The sequence below is a fragment of the Acomys minous genome (genome assembly GCF_964271855.1).
Source record: "Acomys minous genome assembly, chromosome: 14".
In the NCBI taxonomy this organism is placed as follows: Eukaryota; Metazoa; Chordata; class Mammalia; order Rodentia; family Muridae; genus Acomys; species Acomys minous.
Genome location: NC_140496.1, coordinates 55,057,963 through 55,081,174, shown reverse-complemented (window position 1 = coordinate 55,081,174; position 23,212 = coordinate 55,057,963). Strand labels below are relative to the sequence as shown.

The 23,212-nt window shown below is 41.1% G+C and overlaps 1 protein-coding gene across 1 annotated transcript; it reads left to right on the top strand.

The window, feature by feature from the left end:
• Positions 1-17,907: 17,907 nt before the first annotated feature.
• On the top strand, positions 17,908-18,867 carry LOC311583069 (olfactory receptor 5V1-like; the record flags this gene model as incomplete). Its single annotated transcript, XM_084756413.1, has 1 exon — positions 17,908-18,867. The coding sequence occupies one exon, from the start codon at positions 17,908-17,910 to the stop codon at positions 18,865-18,867; it is 960 nt and encodes a 319-aa protein (XP_084612539.1).
• Positions 18,868-23,212: the final 4,345 nt, after the last annotated feature.

Genomic DNA, 23,212 nt, shown 5'->3' with positions numbered 1-23,212 from the left:
CCTACTCAGTTTTGTGTTCTGTTTTTCTTATATTTAAAATACCCATCAAGTTCAATTTTGTGCTGCTCATATATCTTTGGTTGTGTGTCCTTTCCCTGGTGTGTGGTTGTCTTGTCAAAGGTGGCACTCTTTTTAAAAAGCACCCTGTCTTTCCTTTTCCTGGAAGCTATCAGTTTCCAGTAGCTCCTTGGCTAGTGGTAGAACATTATGGCTATCCTCTCTCTTCATGTTGGGATGTGAGCTGGACTGAGTGTGCACACACCTTGTGCATGCATGCTGTCACAACCACTATATGCTCATATATGTGAGTTCCTTTCTCCAAGAGCCTGGGCTGAGAATCTGGTCACAGAGTTTTCTTCAGCTTTCTGGAGACTAGCTGAGGAAGGCTCTCTCCCGACAACCAGTCACAAGGAAGGCCTCCTTAGCAGGGAGGCAGCTTTCTGGCCAGATACCCCAGCTTGAGGGGGTACAGGGTGGCCTTGTGCTTAACCAGGGTTGAGACAATGGAAATCTGTGTCCCTTCTAGTGGGGGAAAGGAGCCTCGGATTGTAAAAGGCCAGGTAACCAACCACACTTGGTTAAAATACAGTCAAGAGTCAAAGAGCTAGATTTTAATTCACTAAGCTTTTTAAAAAATATTTTATTAATTTATTCATATTACATCTCAATTGTTATCCCATCCCTTGTATCCTCCCATTCCTCCCTCCCTCCTTCCCTCCCACTTTCCCCCTACTCTCCTCCCCTATGACTGTGACTGAGGGGGACCTGTATATGCTCATAGGCTATCAAGTCTCTTCTTGGTAGCCTGCTATCCTTCCTTTGAGTGCCATCAGGCCTCCCCATCCAGGGGACGTGGTCAAATATGGGGCACCAGGGTTCATGTGAAAGTCAGTCCCCACTCTCCACTCAGCTGTGGAGAATGTCCTGTCCATTGGCTAGACTGGGTAGAAGTTTGAAGTTTACTGCATGTTTTGTCCTTGGCTGGTGCCATAGTTTGAGCAGGACCCCTGGGCCCAGATCCACCAGTCATGATGTTCTTCTTGTAGGTTTCTAGGACTTTCTGGCCTAATTCACTAAGCTTAATGATAAAAGAAAGACAAAGACAGGGAGCTACGGAGGGAGAAACGGGGAGTGCATGCCTTTGGGTTTTTCAATCAAGGGTATCTGAATTGCAGGAGCCACACCCAGGACACCTGTGGGGCTTGTCTCCAGGGCAGCTTTGATATGTATTTCTTCTAAGAGCCAGCTTTTGACACCTTTTGGTCTAAGGTTTGCTTTGGAAAAGTCCCTGCAAGGAACTAGCCTTTAACACATTTTGAGGTCTGGTGAGCTGTTGTCAGTAGGGGGTACACTTACCTATTTCCAAGCATGAAGCTTACCAGGAGGGAGTGTCTCCTCCACCTACAGACAAAGGCCCACACATATATGCATCTTCCCAACTATGTCTGGAAGACACTGTTTCCTTGTAGCCATCCACCATCCCTGACTCTTATTCTCCATCTGTCTCCTCTTCTACAATGATCTCCGAGCTTTTGGGGGGAAGCAATGTGATACAGATGTCCCATTTGTGTTCAGCATCCTAAAACCTTTAGTTCTTTGCACCTTGACCAGCTATGGGTATTGATATTAATCGCTGTCTGCTGAAAATAGAAGTTTGCTGATGAGGGTTGAGAGATGCATTTATTTAGGTCTATAATGGTAAGTAATTAGGAACTGATTCAATACTATGTCCTTGTAACAGACTACTAGTAGTAAGTTATTTCCTAAGGCCTATGATCTACCTAACCACAGGAAGGTCTTGTCCCAATAGTGACTCTGGGAATGGGTTTTAGCTTATAGACCAGACCTATATCCAATAAGAAAGAGATTGGTTATTTGTATAATATTTGTGCCACTATCACACCAGATTGTATGTCATCCCAGGCCAGCTGTATTTACCACTCTCAGGGTTCACAGCTAAGTAGTATTGGTGTTTACTCTTTACCTTCAATAGCATGCATTTTAGCATTATTAAAGTCCTCCAGTAGGAATGAAGCTTCCAGGTCCATACCAGCTTGATATCTCTATATTCTATGTCTCAAGTTTGTGGTGTCTTCTACAATAGCATCCTATTATCAAACTCTGGATGGTAATCAATAGCGTTGGCAATAGCCTGTAATATTTGGAGGTCTATGGGACATTACTGGTCAACAATTGCTGAAGAGGTAACCCATTCCTGGCACTGGGTTTTCTATTTGTTAGCCTTTTATTGGCATGTTTTAACTTTGCAAACTAATGTGTTTCATTATAACTTTTTATACATGCATGTAACATATTTTGCTGATATATACTCCCCTATAATATTGTCTTTATTTTTTTTTTCTTTTTCATTTCTCCTTAAGCCAGGGTTTCATGTACCTCCAACTCACTATGTAGCCAAGGATAATCTTGAACACCTGATCTTCCCATCTCCACCTCTGGAGTGCTGGTGTTGTGGGCCTACAAGCTGAGCTACATCTTTGCCCTCTATAATCTTTTCCATCTCCTTTCTCCCTCTCATTTCTGTCTCCCCATTCCAAAAATATGATAGTTGTGTTTATAAGTCTGTTTTATTTCTTTTAATATGATGGTTTTCTGTTCAGTTCATTTTCCTGAAAACAACAGAATTTCCTTCTTTACTGCTGACTGAAACTTCATTCTATATATATGCCATGTTTTCTTTATCCATTCATCTGTTGGGCACCTAGGCTAATTCCACGACTTGGCTCTTTGAATAGTGCTTTAATAAACATTGGCATAAGTAAACTTTCAGAGACATAAGGACAAGTTGTAGAGGCTTTCCTCGACAAAGTTTGAGAGATCTCTGGCTGATCATCACTGCCCTTAAATATTATGTATGGTCCAGGTGTAATTTTGCCTTAAACCTACTTTCAAATCTGCTTTTTCTCTTTAGGAAAAACTGTCTTTCTCTTTATTTTGCAGCCTTAATGAAATTTACACTGAAAAACTTTTCCCCAACAGAATATTGAAAAAAGGCATCTGGCTTAAGGCTTGAGACAATGAGAGCCTTGGTCTGACTGTGAGTAGTCAGGCAAAAACTGCTGGAAAAAAAGTTAGGACCTTGACATAACAGTACCTGGCTAGATGTTGTTAGCTGTAGAAAAGTTTCTTTAGAATCTGCTTTGAGAGCAATAGAAGGTAGGCTTGGAATGTCATGCCTTACAGATACTTTACAATAAAGGACCCCTTGGCAGTTATCTTAAGCTTGGTTTGGGACTGGAAGCAAGTCAAGTTCTCTGTGTTGAGAATATTTAGTTCAAGTTATGTTGCTATGACAGTCATGTAAGCACAATACCTTTAGCCAGGGGAAATTTATGATTAAACTTTCCTGATCATTGTTTAAGAAATAATAATCAGGTCAATTGCTTGGATATTGATTGATTTTTGCTCTATGCTTTATTGTAGGTTATACAGAACTGCTTGTATTTCTTTGTTGGATTGTTTTCTTGTTCTGTTGATTTTTAAAGGCTGTATTGCTTGTGAAAGATGAGAAAATCATGATGTAATCTGTAATGAAAAAAAATTGAACTTCACTTTAAATAAAGTACTGGGATTGGCTCATGGAGTAACAAACAAGGAAGGAAAGCAGAGGAGAAATAAAGTTCTTTTGGTTTATAAGTCTTTTCAGTTTGCACCGCATGTGCCCGGGTCTCAGTATTTTTTTTTCCTGTGTTCCTCAAGCTCTTCTCAACAACTAGTTCTTCTAGCTAGTTGTTCACCAACAGTTGATTGAACTTCTGAGCCTTTCCACATCACTAACATCTGCCTGTAGCCACCTCCCTGATGGCCTATTTTAGACTACCAGTATCATAGGAAAATGATAGGCTCTCCTAATCCACTGCCTCCCTTCTCCAAATTTTAGAAAAATTTTCAAGTTCTGGAAATTTGCTTAATTTAAGATAATCAGAAACATTTCAGCTATATTTCTAACAATGATCACTGTGTACAGTGTTTCTTGACAACTGTGCTGTCCTAGCCCATCAGGACAGACAATAAGACCTGTGTTCAACAGTACACAGGTTGGATACTCATGTATTCTGTGTCCTCCAATCCTATTGAAATATTTATGTTGCTTTTCTTTCCAAAACCCTATAGTACAAATCTCTTCAATTTCTCCAATTTTTGCAGCCACAATTAATATGTGTGAAGTGTTATAACAAATGTAATTTTGATTGGTGTTTCCATGATACCCCATGAAGTCTTTATTGTATACCCATGAAAACCCTATGTCTATACTCTGGGTGTATTGATAGTCCTAATATGGATTTTTCATGTCAATGAAATAATAGGCACTTTATAGGTCTGATTTTTTTCTCTTAAAAATGAGGTTTTCAAGTTTTATCCATATCAGATTGGAGTTATATCTCTGGAATATCAGGTCCTAATGATCAATGAATCTAAAGTAGTTTTATTACTTTGTTTTGTTCTTTACCTTATTCACTTTACTATTTGAAAAACGGGAAATAAATGTTTTTATTAATTTATTAAGATTAAGTCTAAATTGTTTTCCACTCACTTGTATCCTCCTGTTCCTCCCTCCCTCCCGCTTTCACCCTATTCCCCTCCCCTAGGTCTGTGACCAGAGGGGACTTCCTTCCCCACCATATGGTCATAGGCCATCAAGGCTCATCTTGGTAGCCTGCTAATCCATTCTCTGAGTGCCACTAGACCCCCCCCACACCAAGCAGAAGTGGTCAAATATGGGGCACCAGAGTTTATGTCAGAGTCAGTCCCTGCTCTCCACACAACTGTGGAGAGTGTCCTGTCCATTGGCTAGATCTGAGTAGGAGTTCAATGTTTACTGCATGTATTGTCCATGGTTGGTGCTGTAGCCTGAGCAGACCCCCCTGGGTCCAGATCCTCCACCTGTCATGGTATTGTTTTTGTAGGTTTCTAGGACCTTCTGGATCCTTCTATTTCCTCATTCTCCCATAATTCTCTCACCCAGAGTCCCAATAGGAAGTCCTCACATCTATCCCAATCTCCTGGTAAGTGAAGACTTTCATGGGACATCCTTTTTGGGCTAGTGTCCAATTATAAGTGAATATATACCATATGAGTCTTTCTGCATCTGGGTTAACTCACTCAGTATGATCATTTCTAGTTCCATGCATTTGTCTGCAAATTTCAGGATTTCCTTGTTTTTAATAGCTGAGTAGTATTCCATAGTGTAAATGTACCATGCTTTCTTTATCCATTCTTCGACTGTGGGACATTTAGGTTGTTTCCAGGTTCTGGCTATTACAAATAAGGCTGCCATTTATGAACATGGCTGAACATATGTCCTTGTAGTGTGGTGGAGCATCTTCTGGGTATATTCCAAGGAGTAGAATATCTGGGTCTTGAGGTAGCTCTATACCCAGTTTTCTGAGAAAGTTCCAGATAGATTTCCAAAGTGGTTGTACAAGTTTGTATTCCCACCAGCAACAAAGTAGTGTTTCCCTTTCTCCACATCTTCACCAGCATGTGCTGTCACTTGAGTTTTCAATCTTAGCCATTATGATGGTTGTAAGATGGAATCTCAGATACAAGGCATTATTTCAATCTTATTGTATCTGTTGAAGCTTGCTTTGTGACCTACTATGTGATTTGTTTTGGAGAAGGTTCTATGCTGTGCTGAGAAGAAGGTATACTCCTTTGTGTTTGGGTGAAAAGTTCTGTAGATATCTGCTAGATCCATTTGATTCATGATGTTGATTAGTGTCATTATTTCTTGGTTTAGTTTCTATTTCAATGACCTTCCCTTTGGTGAAAGTGGGGTGTTGAAGACTCCCACTATTAATGTGTGGGGATCAATGTGTGGTTTAAGCTTTGTTAATAGTTCTTTTCAAATGTGGGTGCCTTGTATTGGGAGCATAGATGTTTAGAATTGTGATGTCATCTTGGTAGACTTTACCTTTGATGAGTATGAAGTGACCTTCTTCATCTCTTTTGATTAGTTTTGTTTGGAAGTCTATTTTATTAGATATTAAAATGGCTACACCAGCTTGCTTCCTGTGTCTGTTTGCCTGGAATACTTTTTTCCAGCCCTTTACCCTGCAGTAATGTCTATCCTTATGGCTGAGATGTGATTCTTGAATGCAGAAGAATGTTGGGTCTTGTTTATGCATCCATTCAGTTAGTCTGTGCCTTTTTATTGGAGAATTGAGACCACTGATGTTGAAGTATATTAATGACCAGTGACTGTTAAGTTCCTTGATTTTGATGTTAGTTGCAGTAGAGTGTTTGTATGGTTATATTTTTGCGACATTGTAGTTATCTTTTTCCAGTGTACTTCTGGGTGTAGCTTGTCACTTTGGGTTGAAGGTTTCCTTCTAGTAACTTGTGTAAGGCCAGATTTGTGGATAGATACTGTTTGAATTTATTTTTTTCATGAAATATTTTGTTTTCTCCATCAATGATTATTGATAGTTTCACTGGGTATAGTAGTCTGACTTGGTATCTATGATCTCTTGGGGTTTGTAGGACCTCTGTCCAGGCCCTTCTGGCATTTATGGTCTCTTCTGAGAAGTCAAGTGTAATTCTGATAGGTTTGCCATCACTTATCCTTTTCCCCTTTCCACTTTTAATATTTTTTCTTTGTTCTGTATATTTTGTGTTTTTATTATTATGTGGCAAGAAGATTTTCTTTTCTGGTCTGTTCTATTTGGTGTTCTGTAGGCCTCTTGTATGTTTATATGCATCTCCTTCTTTAAATTGGGGAAATTTTTTCTATGATTTTGTTGAAGACATTTTCTGGGCCTTGGAGTCAGATGTCTTCTCTTTCCTCAATGCCTATTATCCTCAGGTTTCATTTTTTTTAATGGTGTCCTTCATTTCTTGGATGTTTTATGTCAGGAATTTTTCAGATTTAGCATTTTCTTTGATGGTTGCTTCAAGTTCTATGATTGTGTCTTCTAGTCCTGAGATTCTTTCCTCCATCTCTTAGATTCTGTTTAGAAGCTCACTTCTGTGTTTCTTGATTTCTTCTCTAAGATCTCTTGCTCCCATTTTTCTTCTGTCTGTGCCTTTATCATTGTTTCCATTTTCATCTTTAGATCTTGAACTGTTTTATTGCTTTCCTTCATCTGATTGTTTGTATTTTACTGAATTTCTTCCAGGGTCTCTCTATAGGCCTTTTTAATGTCTTCTACCTGTTTGGCTGCATCTTCCTGCATTTGTTTATGCATCTTATTTGTTTCTTCCATTATCGTCTTCATTACTAAGGATTTGAGGTCATTTTCTTATATTTCAATTGTGTTTGAGTTCTCAGGGTTGCTTTCTTTGGGATGGCTGGGATCTGCAGATGCCATAGTGTTTTGGGTTTTGTTGTTTGCATTCTTATACTGGCCTTTAGTCATCTTGCTGTCTCCAATGTTGGGAGGTACTTCTGGTGTGCTTCACTGGCCATTGAGAGCAGATAGCCAGTGAGTGATTATAGGTCGAGGGCCCTTGCCTGTGGGGATCAAGGAATTCTTCCCTGAAACGGGCAGGTGATCTGGTTTCCCCTTCAGGAGACTTTGTTCCACATCTTAGACTCCCCAAGTCATCAGAGGTAGCCTTCTGTCTGGTCCCATTCAGATCTCACAGCTGAAACAATTTAGTCCCACTGTGTTAGAGGTCACTGTTTAGTTTTCTGTCCTGGCCCCCTCAGAGCTGCCCAGCCTCTTCTAAGAGTGTGGGAGACCCTGCCAGGCTGTGGCACCAGGCTAGGCAGGGTTCTATCTGCCCAATTGTGCAGGATTGGTCTGCTGTGGCCGGTAGCTAGGTTCCTGTCTGGTTACATTCAGACTGTGCCACTGTGGCTGGGTAAGGTGTTCACAGCCACCTGGGCTTCTGTGTGGCCCCTGGGGCTTTCTGTGGATTGTGGAAGGGCAGGGGGAGTGGTCAGAGGACAGATCTACCGGTTTCCCTGAGATTTTCCCAGGCCAGGAGCTCTGGTGCTTCACTGCCCAGAGTTTAGTCCCATATACTGAGTTCGGGTTATAGAGCCTGGCTGCAGTTTGCAGGTGGGTTCCAGTCCAGAGTCTGAGGACTGGGCTCCTGTCCTCCGTGGGCCATTGGCTGACCCAGGGCCAGGTCCTCCTGTGGTCTACACTATGCGGGACCCCTCTCACCTACCTAGTGTTCTCAAATTCTTGCAGTCTGTGGCTCCCAGTTAGGTCCCTAGTCTCCGTGCGGTAGATCAGATACAGTACATGATAGGTGCTGCCATCTTGAAATAATAAATGGGGTTTTGAAAGGTATGGGGTGTGTGCGTGTGTGTGTGCATGTGTGTGTGTGTGTGTGCGTGCGTGCGTGCGTGCGTGTGTGTGTGTCAGATTGTCTTGGAGCTAGGGTTACAGATATCTATTAACTGCCAAGTATGATGCTGGGAACCCAAGTTAGGTCTTCAGGAACATCAGTGTACATTCTTAACTGTTAAGTCACCACATGTATCAAAACCATGTTGTTAATGAGGTTGTTGAGCTTTAGATACTTAACTTTTGGCATGGCTTAATGTTTTTATTTGTTTTGCTCAGTAAAATACTTGTAATACTTAAATCCTTACAGGCATCTTCTACACTTGTGCTCCATATAGCTCCTTGATGGCTCTGCCTTTCTATCCTTTAAGTTCCACAGCAAGTAATGCCATCAGCAGGTTGTAAGACACACAGAGGAATTGTAAGTCGGTGTGGATAATGGCACAGTGGGCACTGACAGAGAAGGAAAGAGAGATGGTGTCCAGGTGAGCAGTCCTACCCAGGAATGCTCCAGCTCTGAGACAGCATGCATCCTGTGGTCCTGTGGCTACAAATGCCTGTGTAAGTAAGCACACATTTGCATTTACATCCTCTCTCCAACAGAAGGGGAAGACAGCCTCATGGTTTTAGCTGCCCGTCGCCTCCTAGCAAAAACCTGGTAGGGAACTTCATTTGCCAAGGTCCCCAAAGAGACAAGAAGCTGATCTCCTCACTTCATACAGAGGAAAAATGATTGCCAAGACCTTAATGAATCCAGGAGAGAATTAATTGCTCTTCATTTCTCCAGTTTCTATTCAGGCTGTTGCCCTTGAGTTGTGCTTGCACAGCAAAGAGTCCCAGAACAGCTGCTTAGAGGCAGATTAGATGGGGTGTTCCCAAAAGGTCGGTCCATGGGCCTTTATAAATGGCCATTCTGGAAAACTGGATTGTGAAGGAGGAAAGAGGATTTCCAACTCCTGTTAAGCGATGTACGTGCTCTGGGAAGCATTCAGAATGAAGACTCTCCTTCATGATGCTTGGAGGTCAACTGTCAGCTTTTAGCAAAGAGTATCGTTTCAAGGCAGGTACTAGTTTGAAAAGCAGCAACCACCACACTAAAGCCAGAAACCTAAGGCTTTCAGTAAGAGTCAAGAGTAAGTGCGTTTATGTATTTGCTGTCATTATTGAAAATTATTGCAAGTATCTGTATATACTAACCCTTAAGAAAACATGATGGGATGTTATATGTATTTTCATTACAGTTTTGATGGCATTTATGCAATGGCATTCTCAATATCCTTCTGTGCATGGATTGATTTCAGTAATGGTGCTTATAAAACCAGAGTGGGGCTTACTTCAGAGATCACCTAGTATAAAACCTAAGGGATGCTTACATGCTTTAAGTGTAATAGTAGGAGTGAAAATTTTATTTATGGTAAATAATATGCAATGCTAAGTGAAAAGCAGGGAAGAAAAATTTTTCTATGAAGAAAACATAGACACACATTCCACCAGGGTCCTGTACAGTATGGCAATATATGTACACAAAATTTTTAAGCAAATATAATTGACTTTGTGCAGTTGGGATTAGGAATATATTTATTCACCAACTAAAGAATTTTTCTTTTTATTGAATTTTTTTCATACACTATATTTTGATATTTTCTCCTCCCCAAATTCCTCCCAGACCCTACTTGCTCCTACCTTCCCTCTTCACCTAACTTTATGTTCTCTCACACTCTTTAAAAAACAAAAATAGATTTTTAACCTCCCCGAAAAAAAAAAAACAAGAAACACACACATTCACAAAAATTGGAAGCAAAACACACAAGCAAAAGACCAACAAGACAAAAACAAAACAAAAGAAGAAGCCAAAACAAAGCAAAATGAAACAGAAAGTTTTGCTCAGCTTGGGGTTTCTTCTTTCGCTGAAACACAATGCTGCTTCGGCCATGGGCGTCAAACATCCTGTTAGCATCCATACAGCCCCAAGTTCCCGAATGACTGATTTCACCCCACATCCTTGTTAGACATGCCATCTATCTGCATTCACCCTTAGATTATTTCGTTCTCAACCATTTCTCCCTGAGATGGTTGTTGACTGAGAAAGCAAGGAGCAGAGTGGCTGCCTTCGGTTGGGAACAAAGTCAATGCCACCAGACAATGTCCCCTGGGACCACTGCTCTTGGGAGGGAGCAGACCTAAGTCCTCACAGACCATAGGGACAGAGTGCCACATTTATGTCCATGCCAGGCTTTGCCTCTTCAGGTCTGAATGATACTTGCATGAGAAGCCGCTGAACAGGAATATCCCCAGGCATTCTGCAACCCCTGTCCAAATCATCTGGTGTTCACCCAACGCTGTTCTTAAAGAGCCTGTTGAGGTCTCTCTCCCATCAATGTGCTGGGCAGCTCCTTTTTATTCTTCAAAGATTCCCTGGGTGTCCATTCACACAAGGCCCTTTACAGTTTTTCCATGCAGAGTTGAAAGACCCAAGTTAAGACCTCAAGGAGCTCACACTGAAGATGGAATGTGGGGCTTCAGGCAGGGAACCCGCACACTGTTCCTGGAGGTAGTCAAGTAGGAGCTCTCTAACAAAAGATAAACAAACAATAAGTTTAAGATTGCACAAAATATCACCAAGCGTCACGCCTCATACTGTATTTTATCTTCTTATTAATGGGGTCAAGGACAAATGCCAGGTCCTGAGTTTCCTCATAATACTAGCCTAGAGCTGTATTAGACCCTACAATAGAACCTAATAAAGTTGAACCGAGACTTGTTACTATCAAGTAAAGGTTTCGGGGAGGAAGTGAAAGAAAACAAGAATTTACAATCTGAGGAATGTTGTAGCTTGAAGACTTTTACATTATCATGGGAAATAGTCATTTGTCTTCTCTTTCTTCACAGTATTAGGACCAGCACGTTACATAAGGTATAAAGTGCTGGGAGAATTAAATGCTGGGATAAGCTTCTGAGGCAGGATGGAGAAATGTGAATTTGTTAAGATTTTCAACCCAGTAGTTACTAGTAGGTGCAGTTCTGCCTGTTAGATGGGACCAGCCCAGACTCATCACACTACTGTGTGTCGCTTGGACCAGTCACATCAGTACCACCTTCAAGCCCATGAGAACTGCAGGACACTTACACAAACATTCAAGGTGGAGCAGTAGCATTGCAATACCACCTCTGAACATTCCATCTGGTACTCAGTATCCATGTTAAGGGAACTACATAAACAGAGACTGGGCCTGGGGAAAATAGCTCATATGTTCCATAGACTACGTTAGCTTCACTACAAGTGCTTGAAATCACTTCTATTTTTCTGTTAGATAAATTGGTGTACAAGTGAATGTGCGGGGTGTGTCTGTGTGTCTGTGTGCGTGTGTACGCATGTGTGTTTGTATGTATGTGTGTTTAAGTAGGTCAGCAATTTCCTGCGATAAATGAGAATTAGATTTGAAAATTTTTCATCATTGTTTTGCGATATTGGAATAAAATATGAATAGATGTTTCCTTAATGTGCTGTAAGGGTTTCACAGTCACCAGTTTCTCGTCTCGTTCATACCCATTTTGTTTCCTTTGGGGAAATGAACCCCTTAAGGTTAGTCAACAGAAAATCTCATTTATTGCAAAAAAAAATCTAAGACCTTTAGGGTTATTTATTTTCCATAGTTTGTTTATTTTTAGATTTGAAAATTATGCCTAAGTTCAGCACCAACTTTCTATTGAAATTTAAATACTTTAAGCTGCTTAAGGCCCTGAGACTTGGAATGTTTAATGAAAGCTGTGTTGGCCTATTAATCATGAGCACCAGATTCATAGAACCAAAGAAAAGAAGTCCTGGGCTTGAAAACTACAGATGTGTCCAAGTCCACCATTATCCATACCAAAATGTTGTCATATGTCATGATTGCTATGAAATAAGCCCTCGACAAACCCAGTCTCTTTATTGGCAAAAAGGGAATGGTGCATCATAGGCTCTTGTGTAAGCCGAGTGAGTCAAAGCATGTGCAAGTCATAGCTATTAGTCACAGTATTATTAGCTACTGTGTCCTCTATTCTCACTCAATTTAGAAAATCCTGGCTCAATTCAGGTATGTAAAACATATCTTTTCAAAGTAACCCACTGGGTTTTGATTGGATGGCTATACTAAACTCAATTTAACTTTTAAAGAAAAAAGATGTAGTTCTGTTAAACTATCACAGAATACTTTTTTAAAGCCAGGCAGCTACATATACAGACACACTTTAAGAAAGCTCCCTCTCAAATTCTCCTTTCTTGGATACACAGCCTGTATCTGACTGTAGCAGGTGAGGTCACATTCACAGCAGATGACTCAGCTCACTGTCCAGCAGGCACATCCCAAGGGTTGAGTGTGCCTCGGCTGAGTGCTATGGGTAAAGCGTGACATTTGTTGCATTTTGATAATGATAGTTCAACCTAATCCCCCTCTGCTGACAGAATCAGCATCAGAGATAAGGAAAATGGGCTGCATGTTTCCAGCCTCACCTCATCCCTGGCCCAGGAGAAATTAGAGTAGCCAATCAAATCAATGGGGAAAAGCACATGGAGCTAGTGCTGCTTGAAGGATGTCCTCAGGAATGGACCAAACCCAGTTAGCAGTTCCCCACAACTTTACTGTGCAACTTCAGGGACTGTATTCTAACTCCAGAGGCCAATACAGAAGGACTCTAGGTCCGGGGCCAGCCGTGGCTGCGGTAATGACTGGCCTCAAACCAACCAAACAAAAAGAAACATTTACTTCCTTGAACCTGAGTGTTTATTTTCACTTTCCCAGTTTAGCTTTCCACAGCTTGTGTGACCACTTACCCTTAGTAGGATCCAGAGTGGAGGATAAGAACTTTCTAGAGAACACAGCGAATCCTCTAACAGAGGGTGTTCTGTCTGTGTTTTACATGTGGAAAGAATAAACAAAATAAACACCTGCCCCTGATGTTAGAACCACATGAAGTTCATCTGTGCAGCTGACAGAGAACACAGAACAAAACACACATCTGGAGTAAGACTAAGATGGCATGCAGGTCTAAGTGCAGGTTGGGGGTTGACTGGCTGTAACTCAAGGCCAACAAGGGATATGCTCATCCATTAGGGAGATTGCTCAGAGGATGCAGTGCAAACAGCTAACCTAGACAACGTAGTGTTGTTTTCAGTCCTTCCTACGCACATGCATGCTCAGTACTGTTCTTGTAAGTGTTAAAGTCTCAGCTTTCATCTTGGCCTGCCTCTTCAATGGTTCCATCTGCGCTCCCTGGTGCTGTTGCCTTTGAGACAATCAGTTTCTAATTTATATCTGCAGTCCTAGCCTGTCTGGAAGTCAGTTTTGTGAATATTCCACACTGACTAGCATTCAGCATCACTCAAATCTAATCTACTGCATCTTCCTAAACCTACTACATCTCATGGGATGCCCATTTTAACAAGTGATCACAAACTCATCGCTGTCTTCCCCATGCCCTAATGGACTCTAAAGTGGTTCCGAGTTTGTTTGTTTGTTTTTGTTTTCTCCCCAAGCTCTCAAATACTATACTTTTAGTTATGGACCATTTCACATTGCTCTTGTCTTAGCATTCAGACGACTCTCTTGTACTAAATAAAGCAGTTTATATCCAGGACGCTGGAACTAGGAGAGACTCTGGTCATTGAGTTTCACAATTTCATGCAAGATTTAATGAATGGATGGTCATACATTTTCTAGACTTGCAGGATTGTTTGTTTTCATGGTCTCAAAGTTGAAGATTTTCTGAAACTGAAGATGTTTCTCTCAAGGTGTCCCCACTTTCAATTGCCCTCATCTTAAGAGTTGCCTAAGGTGCCTCATTGTTGACACTCTATATTCCTGCTTATTCTACACCAAAGCTTATCTCCCAGGAAGACATCACTCAGCTTCCCATGCAAGAGAGACAATCCTTTCTGAGTCCCCAGAGCAGAAGTCGTTTTTGTTGTCCCCACTGACTTTGTCTAGAAAGGTGGTCCTGACACATCTTCACACATTTTGGTTCTATACTCAGAAAGCTGATTTCCTGCCCCCCGCTCTAGGGTGGCCACCAATGAGGTTCTGCTTAAGTATAACTCACAAGGCTGTTAAGAATTAATATCAAGGTTAATGGCAACCAGCTAGATTGGCTGTCTTACCAGCTCCTGGAAAACTAGCAGGGCTCTTAATGTATGAAGCACACAGTGTGGCAGAGGCTTTCAAAACCCAGAACCTGGAGGCAGCAGTGCAGCTCTCGTGGAAGTTTAGTGGTGTCTCAGAGACCTCAGGGTCCTCACTGCTGTAGCAGTTAAGCCAGCAGTTAAGTCTTTGAGTTATATTTGCCTTAGGTGGACAAATCCACATGTTTTCCTTGAAATCTCCACCATTAGCATTGCCTGGATGGCCAGTTTACCTCCCCTTTGCTATGGTCCAGTGTTCTCAGACAGGACTCAATAAATACACACAACATGCACGTGTTCACACACACACACACACACACACACACACACACACACACACACACACAGCTTTGCATTTGTTACTCAAGTTTGCCTGCCTACCAACCACATTCAATTCCCCAAAGAGGTCATTGTCAGGAAAGAAGTAGCTATCATTATAAAATGTGAGTACTAAATTATGATAGAAAAGAAATAAATGATAGCAAAAAAGAAAGGAAACTGTTAATAACCTTTTTTAAAAAACACCACAAGAAAAAAACCAAAACAAACAATAACAAAAAACTAAGCCTAGGTCCAACCAGTCTTCATAGGAAAACTGCATTAAAAATGGCCTCCTGTTTTTATTTAATTCTTTTTCTCATTTTGAATTTTTCAATTATACTTTTTATTTAGTAAAATTATAAGGATATATATATATTCAACAAAATTAATATACACAACATTTTCCTCAACCTATAACACACCTTCATTCTCTTTTCCAAATAGTACCACTTCCACAGTCTAAAAATAATCACTGTTCTTTCCTGATCATCATAGCATAGTTTAGACTTACCTACTTTTGAACTCCATTTAAAGAAAAATGTAGTATCTATTCTTTTGTGCCTCCTCTCCTCCCAGTCTCACCCTCCCTCCCTCCCTCCCTCCCTCTGCCCTCTCTCCCTCTCCCCTCCTTCTCTATTCCTCATAGAAAGAGAGCCCCTACCCACCCACCCCTGCTCTTCAAGTCACATCAGAAATGAGTCCTCGTCCCCAGTGGCCTGGCAACACAGCCTGGCCAGGAAGAAGTGCAAACAAATCTGAGTGATTGTTCCACTAGAAAGTTCTAAAAGAAACTTTAAAGGAAGTTCTTCAACTATTTTGGCATACCAACAAAAGAAAGATACCTAGAAATTCCTAACTATTTAGCTAGTAAATGATACATTTTAAAATAATTTGTGAGACAAAGAGAACATTTCAGAGAAAACTTTTGAATACTTTGGACTGAGTCAAAATAATCCAGTATGTCAAAAAGCAAAGTTTTTTATGTTAGAAAAGCTTATATTTAGCCAAATATGATGTAACTCTGTGTTTATAATCCCAGAATTCAGGTAGCTGAGGCAGGAAGATTGAAAGTCCAAGGCCATCTTGAGCTACACAGCAAGCTGAGGTTACACAGTGAGAACTTGTCTTTAAATTTTTAAGGGCTGGTGACAAAGCCCAGTGGTACACATTTGCCTGGCATATACAAGACCCTGGGTTTGATTCTTGGCACTGAAAAAGGCCAAGAAAGAAAAACCTGTATATAAAACCAGAAATCCTTAGAGAAAGAGATAAATTAAGATAAAACAGAGCAAAGAAATGACATTATGAGAGAAGCAACAGGAAATATTTAAATAGCCAAAAAGATCATCAAAGATAAACTAGTTCTTTCAAAATATTAGTAATATTCATGAACAATTTATCCAATCTATTTAAAAAGATTAAGACACAAATGATAAGCATCAGGAACAAAAGAGGGGAGGTGGATACTGGCATTACATTAAACAGACGATCATGGACCACTACACACAGTATGCTCATCAGCTCTTCAACATGGGAAACACATGCACACTCACCTGGGAGGAAACAGTCTACATAGTTCTGTGAGCATCTGAAAACTTGAATTTGAAGCTTGAACCCTTCCAAAACACCTACCAAACATACATGACTTAATCAATGAATTTAAGCAAGCATGTAATGAAAACTAGTAAATGTATATACTCTCTGCTAGAAAAGAAACTCCCTAAGATATGTTATATGTGTATATTTTCCTCATCACAAAATTAAGCAAATACATTACAAGAAAAGAAAAAGATACACTACTACCATTTCTCATGAATATATGTATTTCACCAGAATGTAAGTATTTTACCAAGTCTGCAAACTGAATCTATAAACATGGGAAAGATGGTATAAAACAGTCATTGAGTTCAAGCCTAGGAACGCAAGGCTGGTTCAATACTCAAAAGTTCAATCTATATAATACAAATGCATTACAAAAAAAAAAAAAAACCAGAAACAAGAAGAAAACCAAAATCATCCCAATACATCTAGATAATTTTTTAAATTAAACATACACTCATGATTTTAAAAGACGTGTTAATAAATGTGGCTATATGTGGATCTTAGGAATAGAGGACAAAAGAGAAGGGGGAGCATCAAAACACACAAGCGCAAAAATGTATTTTAAAAACCAGTATATGAGGGACTTTCCCATTCAGTAAAGAGTACTGGGAAAGTATGATGTCAAGGTCACAGATTATTAACGTAAGATCATCTTGCTTTCCCAATAACTATGTGACAGACACCACCCATATCACACCAGTGATCAGACTGAGGACGGACAACAGGAAACAGATGTGGGAGTTCAGCCACATCTAGACCAGAATTCCACAGTTCTTAACCTCCTAACTGCCAAGGCTGACAGAAACGAGCAAAAACTGAAGTTCCAACAATGACTCAGAGATAAGCAAAAGACACCTCAGAGAAAATTAGAAATTTAATTGGTTAGCGTTTCTTTTACGAATGCTGAGAAGATCAAGGTTCCTACTGAAAAATTATGTCAGCTTATTTAAGAAGGCTGATTTAAAATCCCACTCTGGAGAAACATGAATGCCTCTGTGTGTACGTTCTCCTCCCAAAATGTATAACGAATGGAAGGGAGTCATCTGAGTGGTTAGTCAATAAGGAGATGAAATTTCCTTTGTGTTGTAAAATATGTACAACCTTGGGAAGTTGTGCTCCTGATATCTTAAATACATCATTAGATTTAAAACTAAATACATGGGGGGAAAAGACTCAATAGGCAACATGGATTCCATAAGTGGGTCGAGTCTTATCACAGCATTCTTTATTATTCTTAATTTTTTAAATAAGAATTTATTACTTAAAAAAGACATGCAAAGGAAAATCTAACAGCAGTTTTCTAGACTAAGAAGAAGATATGGCAGACTCAGGGAAATGCAGAGATTAACAATTTGTTGTAGATTTTGACCAACTCTATATTTGTTCTTACCAACTAGCAGCCATGCCAAACTCTCTTCTAAATCTCTCTATATATCTCAGACTGCTGCATGCTTGATGTTACTGGACACAGCTCTGACAATCTAGAAGTGTGTTTGACTATGTCTTCAGCATGTTTGACAGTGTCTTGAGTACATATCACCAAGTCCTTTGTTCTCTGTCGTAGCAATGACTCTGTTGGAAATGAGCAATCGAACGCACGTCACACAATTCATCTTCCTGGGATTTTCCAACCACCCCAGACTACAGGGCATCTTCTTCCTGGTCTTCCTGGCTATTTACCTGACAACTCTCCTGGGAAACACACTCATAATGATGGCCACCAGGGTCAGCCCTGCTCTCCACACTCCAATGTACTATTTTCTCAGCAACTTGAGCTTCCTAGACATCTGCTACACGTCCACCACCATTCCAGTCATGCTGGTAAACTTCTTCAGAGAGAAGAAGACCATCTCCTATGAGGGCTGCCTCTCCCAGATTTTCTTCTTTGTGACATGTGCGGGAACTGAATGTGTCTTGCTGGCTGCCATGGCTTATGACCGCTATGTGGCCATTTGCCGCCCTCTTCAGTATCCCATTCTCATGAGTGTGAAGGTCTGTGCCAGCTTGGTGACCGGGTCCTGGCTGTGTGGCTTGGTGAATTCTGTGACTCACACAGCACTGACAGCCACACTCACTCTGTGTGGACCCAACCAGATCAGCCACTTTCTCTGTGACATCCCACTGCTCCTGAAGCTGTCCTGCTCAGACACCTCTGTCAACGAGTCTGTGCTCCACGTGGCCAGTGCCACCATCGGCCTGAGTCCCTGCCTGTTCACTGCAGGCTCCTACGTGCTCATCATCTCTGCCATCCTTAGGATCCCCTCTGCTCAGGGCAGGAGAAAGGCCTTCTCCACCTGCGCCTCACACCTCACTGTGGTGGTGGTCTTTTACGGAACAGCCAACTTCAACTATGACAGACCCAGTGAAGGTTACTCCCTGGACATGGACATCTTGGTGTCTGTGTTCTTCTGTGTTGTGACCCCCATGTTGAATCCCCTCATCTACAGCCTGAGAAACAAGGAGGTCAAGGGTGCCCTGAGAAAGCTGGCTGGAGGGTGTGGGTTCCCCGGCAATAACAATGCTTAGAGAGGAATCCAACATTCTGTCTTTGCAATACAACATTGTCATTCACAGAGTTTATGCACCAGAGCCATACAGACATATTACATAAAGAGAATCACAGGAAACTGGGCACATTTAAGTCAGTGTGTGACTTTGTGTTTGGTTGCATTCATTCATAGCTATCCTAGGATGCATTTTCCCCATTGGCCATGTGTTGGCATTGCCTCAACCAGTAGTCTTCAAATTGGGGGCATAGAATCACCCGAAGAAAATTCTCCATGGGTGTTACCACACTAGAGGTGGTAGGGCTTGGGAGAATGTTGCCAATAAATGAGTCAGCCTAAAGTCCGAAGCAACAGCCAACTTTATTCAGAGCACCAGACAATTTATACTCTGAAGATTAAGAAGAATCATGAGTAAAGGGTACAGTTACAAGGACAAGCTACATGTGGCACAACCTTGTGTTTTCATAGAGGCAACAAACTAACCAGTTGTATAGAACCATCTAAAGTAAACTCACTCCTGTCTGCTACACCTGGGGGAGCACAAAAATACACTCCAAAGACAATTCTATGTTTTGAAGAAACTGAGGTCACAAGACTCTTGTTTTCTTGGGGTTTTCTCAGAAGCACTCAGAATTTTCATCACACAACTCTATTCTTTGGCTGTGTCCTGACATCGTCTCCCTTTTTATTTTCTAAACACAGCCTATCCCGAGTGCTTTTGATTTGCAATGTCATATATAAATCTAATTGTCATTGCATGAGTATCCTATAAGCAAGCAAATCATAAACATATTAAATAACGTTGCAACAGTAAAAGCATTGTGTGTAGTACTCTGCCACCAAGACCAGGCATCCAAAGTACGTCCAACACTATTGATTACATCATTATATGGATCAGAAAAAATCTAGAGAATAGCTTGAAAACAAATCCATATAATTAGTAGTTCTGGTATCTTGTAAAAACATAAACCTATATTTGCCCTTAAAAGGAATTCAAAAGTCATTTTGTCCTATGCAAATAGGAAGTAATTTAAGTCCCAAGGAAAAATTAAATGCAGTGCCTTCTCCAGATGAAGTGAATGAGTCTACACCAGTCTCAAATCTAGGCATAAATACAGAGTCATTAGTAAAGATGACAGGAGCTGGATCCATTCAATCTACAAGCTGAAGCAAAGGAGGGTGAGGAACATACGACAAATACACATATTCAGAAGTACTCACTGCAGATGCACAGGTCAAAGCAGATGACACAGCCACAAAAGCATCCTCAGGTGATACAGGGCTGTGTGTGGTCTGTAGCATAACGTCTCTCTTGGTGCACAGGGCCTTAACTTGACCCCAGGTGGGCCGATCTGACTTCTGACGATATGGTTGATATCCCCTTTTGCTCAGTAGCTGCAAGTTTGATATCTTTCTGATGGCTTCCACTGTCTCCTTGCCCTCTGCCATTGTCCTTGATGGCCTTGGGCCAGAGGAGCCATGTTTCCGTGGACCCATCTGCAATGGCGGATGCATATCCCTTTCCAATTTTCTTCAGTAGAAGTAAATAACCAAGGAAGGCTAATGCTTCATCTTGCTTACTTCCTTCTGCAATAAAACCAGGGAGGCTAAAATGTGCTTAAGTATGAGTCTAAGGTGGGAAATAGCCATATAGCATATGTGGAATCTGAAACAATATTTAAAGGTTGATCAATTAACTGTAATGGATTAATCAAAACAGCCTGTTCCACCTGTTGGGCTGATGAGCCATCAGTAAAGTAAGCATCTGCCTGTGGATTGGGAGAAAGTTGGACAGTTTTTGTAATCACAACTTCAGCTCATATGAGGAAATTCCATAGCTTGACATCTAGATAATGATTTCCTACCCTCCCATAATACTCTGCAAATGAAATTTGAAAATCCACAGAGTTCTGTAACACCGAAACACTGATTATTAGTTAAAGGTATGGTAATACAGCAGGGTTCAAATCCATATAATTGTTGACATTGGGTCCTCCCTTGATTTACTAATTGATCAAGAAGAGTAAAGTAAAAAGTTAGTGTTTTATGACTTATGGTATAAATAGATCCATTCCAAAGGTTTATCCCCCTGTGCCATAACACCTGTAGGAGACAAGTTAGTGAGGAAAATAAGTAAATTTAAAGGCAGTAAAGGGTCCACACAATACACAGATGCCTCTTTTTAGTCTGGAATCAAATAGCTGAAGTTTTTCTTTTGCCTCTAGAGATAACGTGCAAGGACTGCCCAAGGCTGTCTTACATTCTAGAGTTATAAACAGATGGGTTAGCACATACAATCATTTTGATTATGTTGAAATTTCACAGAAATACCAAGCGCAGCCCATGAGATAAATAATCCTTTCTCACTGCATGCCCTCATTCAAATAGGTCATAAACTACGCATTTGCATGGGCTCTCCTAAATCTTCATCAGAAAGTGGAGAGAATCCAAGATTAGTTTGACTATCGCATTCCTGCATTCCTTGCTCCATGCTTCAGGACCATCTGCAGGCGGTGGAGGCCCCCTATTTAAAGGAGGCTCCAGGAAAGGAGCTGAGAGAGTCAAGTCAGCAGCACTGTCTTTCCTTTTGGTTTTCCCTGAATGAGGAAGCTCTTCACTTTTGCCTCTTTTACTGATTTTAATGTTTGACTATCCAGTTTATACTCATTTAAGAAATTAGCTATATCGTCCTCACGATTAATATCCTCCTTGTCTTCCTAAAGTATTTTTAGCAACAGTCTGAATTAGTACCCAAGTGACCCGATATTGAATGGGGGGATCTTTTCCCCTTGTTTATATGTCTTTTCAATATTCTTTTAGACTTGGTTCTCAACTTCTTCATCTAAAGTTTCTTCTTCTGGAAATCAGGAATTATAATCAGAAGCGACTTGCAAGTAGTCAATGGCTGTGATTTTAACACCTGTGCCCCTTTCCTTAAAGGATGATTCACATTCTCCATAAAGGACAAAGCCTGCCCCATTTCTGCCTCACTATTTTCACTTCTGTGAGGAGCCCCACACTCTTATCTCCTGCTGTGTTCTCTTAGAAGCATTCAGAATGTTCCTCACATGATTCCATTCTTGGACTGTGTTACAACACATGGGAGTTTCAACACTGATACTTTCTTTTTTATTTTAATTGATTATAATTTATTCAGATTACATCCTGATTGTTATCCCTTCCCTTGTGTCTTACCATTCCCACCTTATTCCCCTCCCCTTGACCTCTGACAGAAGGGGACATCTTCCCTCACCATATGACCACAGCATATCAGGTCTCATCCTGATAGCCTGAGTCCCCTTCCTCTGTATGCCGCCAGGCCTCACCACTAAGGGGAAGTGATCAAATTGGGGGCACCAGAGTTCATGTCAGAGGCAGTCCCCACTCTCCCCACAACCGTGGAGAACAAGCTGTCCATTGGCTAGATCTGAACAGGGGGGTCTAGGTTTACTGCATGCATTCATACTTTCAAGGAGTCTTCATTTGAGTCCTCTGTTCCCAAGCACCACTGGCTGGAGCTGCTCCTCCTCAGAACTCTCTTTTCTCTTTCCCAAGTGTCTTGTTTCCTATTCTGCAAGCCAGGATGTGCCATACACCTTGCATTGGTTTTCAGCACCATCTCTATCCTCCTGCATCCTTCTCTACATCAAAGGACTAAAAAGTGTGATGACCATAATCTTAGTCTCTCTTGCCAACAGACTTCCATTTTGGATTCTGTCAATGAGAGTCATCTGTGAGACAGTAGAAAGAGAAGCTGTGTCACTGCGGATGGGTTTTGAGGTTTCAAAAGCTGGTAACAGATCTGATCAATCTCTCCTTCCCCTCCCCATCCCATTCCTCCCCTTTCCTTTTCCTTCCCCTCAGCTCCCCTTCCCATTTCCCCTCCCCCTCTCCTTCCCCTCCCCTCCCTCTCTCCTTTCATCTCCCCCTCCCTCTCCCTCTCTTTCTCTCTTTCTCTTTACCTGTGCATCGAATGTGAGCTCTTAGCTACTATGGAAGCAACATGCCAGCCTGCCTTACTGCTATCATGCTCCACACCATGATGTTTATGGACTAACTCTCTGAAACTGTAAGCAAGGGCCTGATTAAATGCTTCCTTTTATAAGCATCTCTTCACAGCAATCGAATGGTAACTAAGACACAGGTTGATCCATCACATTGATATCATGATGCCTGGAGCAAGTGACTAAAATGTAACTACACTCAAATGCAAAGCATTTGCATGTCCAAGGGTAGGAATTAAAACTAAAAAAAAAACTATCAGAAGTCTTCTGCATTAGTAAAATTGCTGAGGGCCCAGTGATTTGGGGCATGTAAGAGCTAATTCCTGCTAAGAATAAATGATTGCATCTATCTTCTCCTAC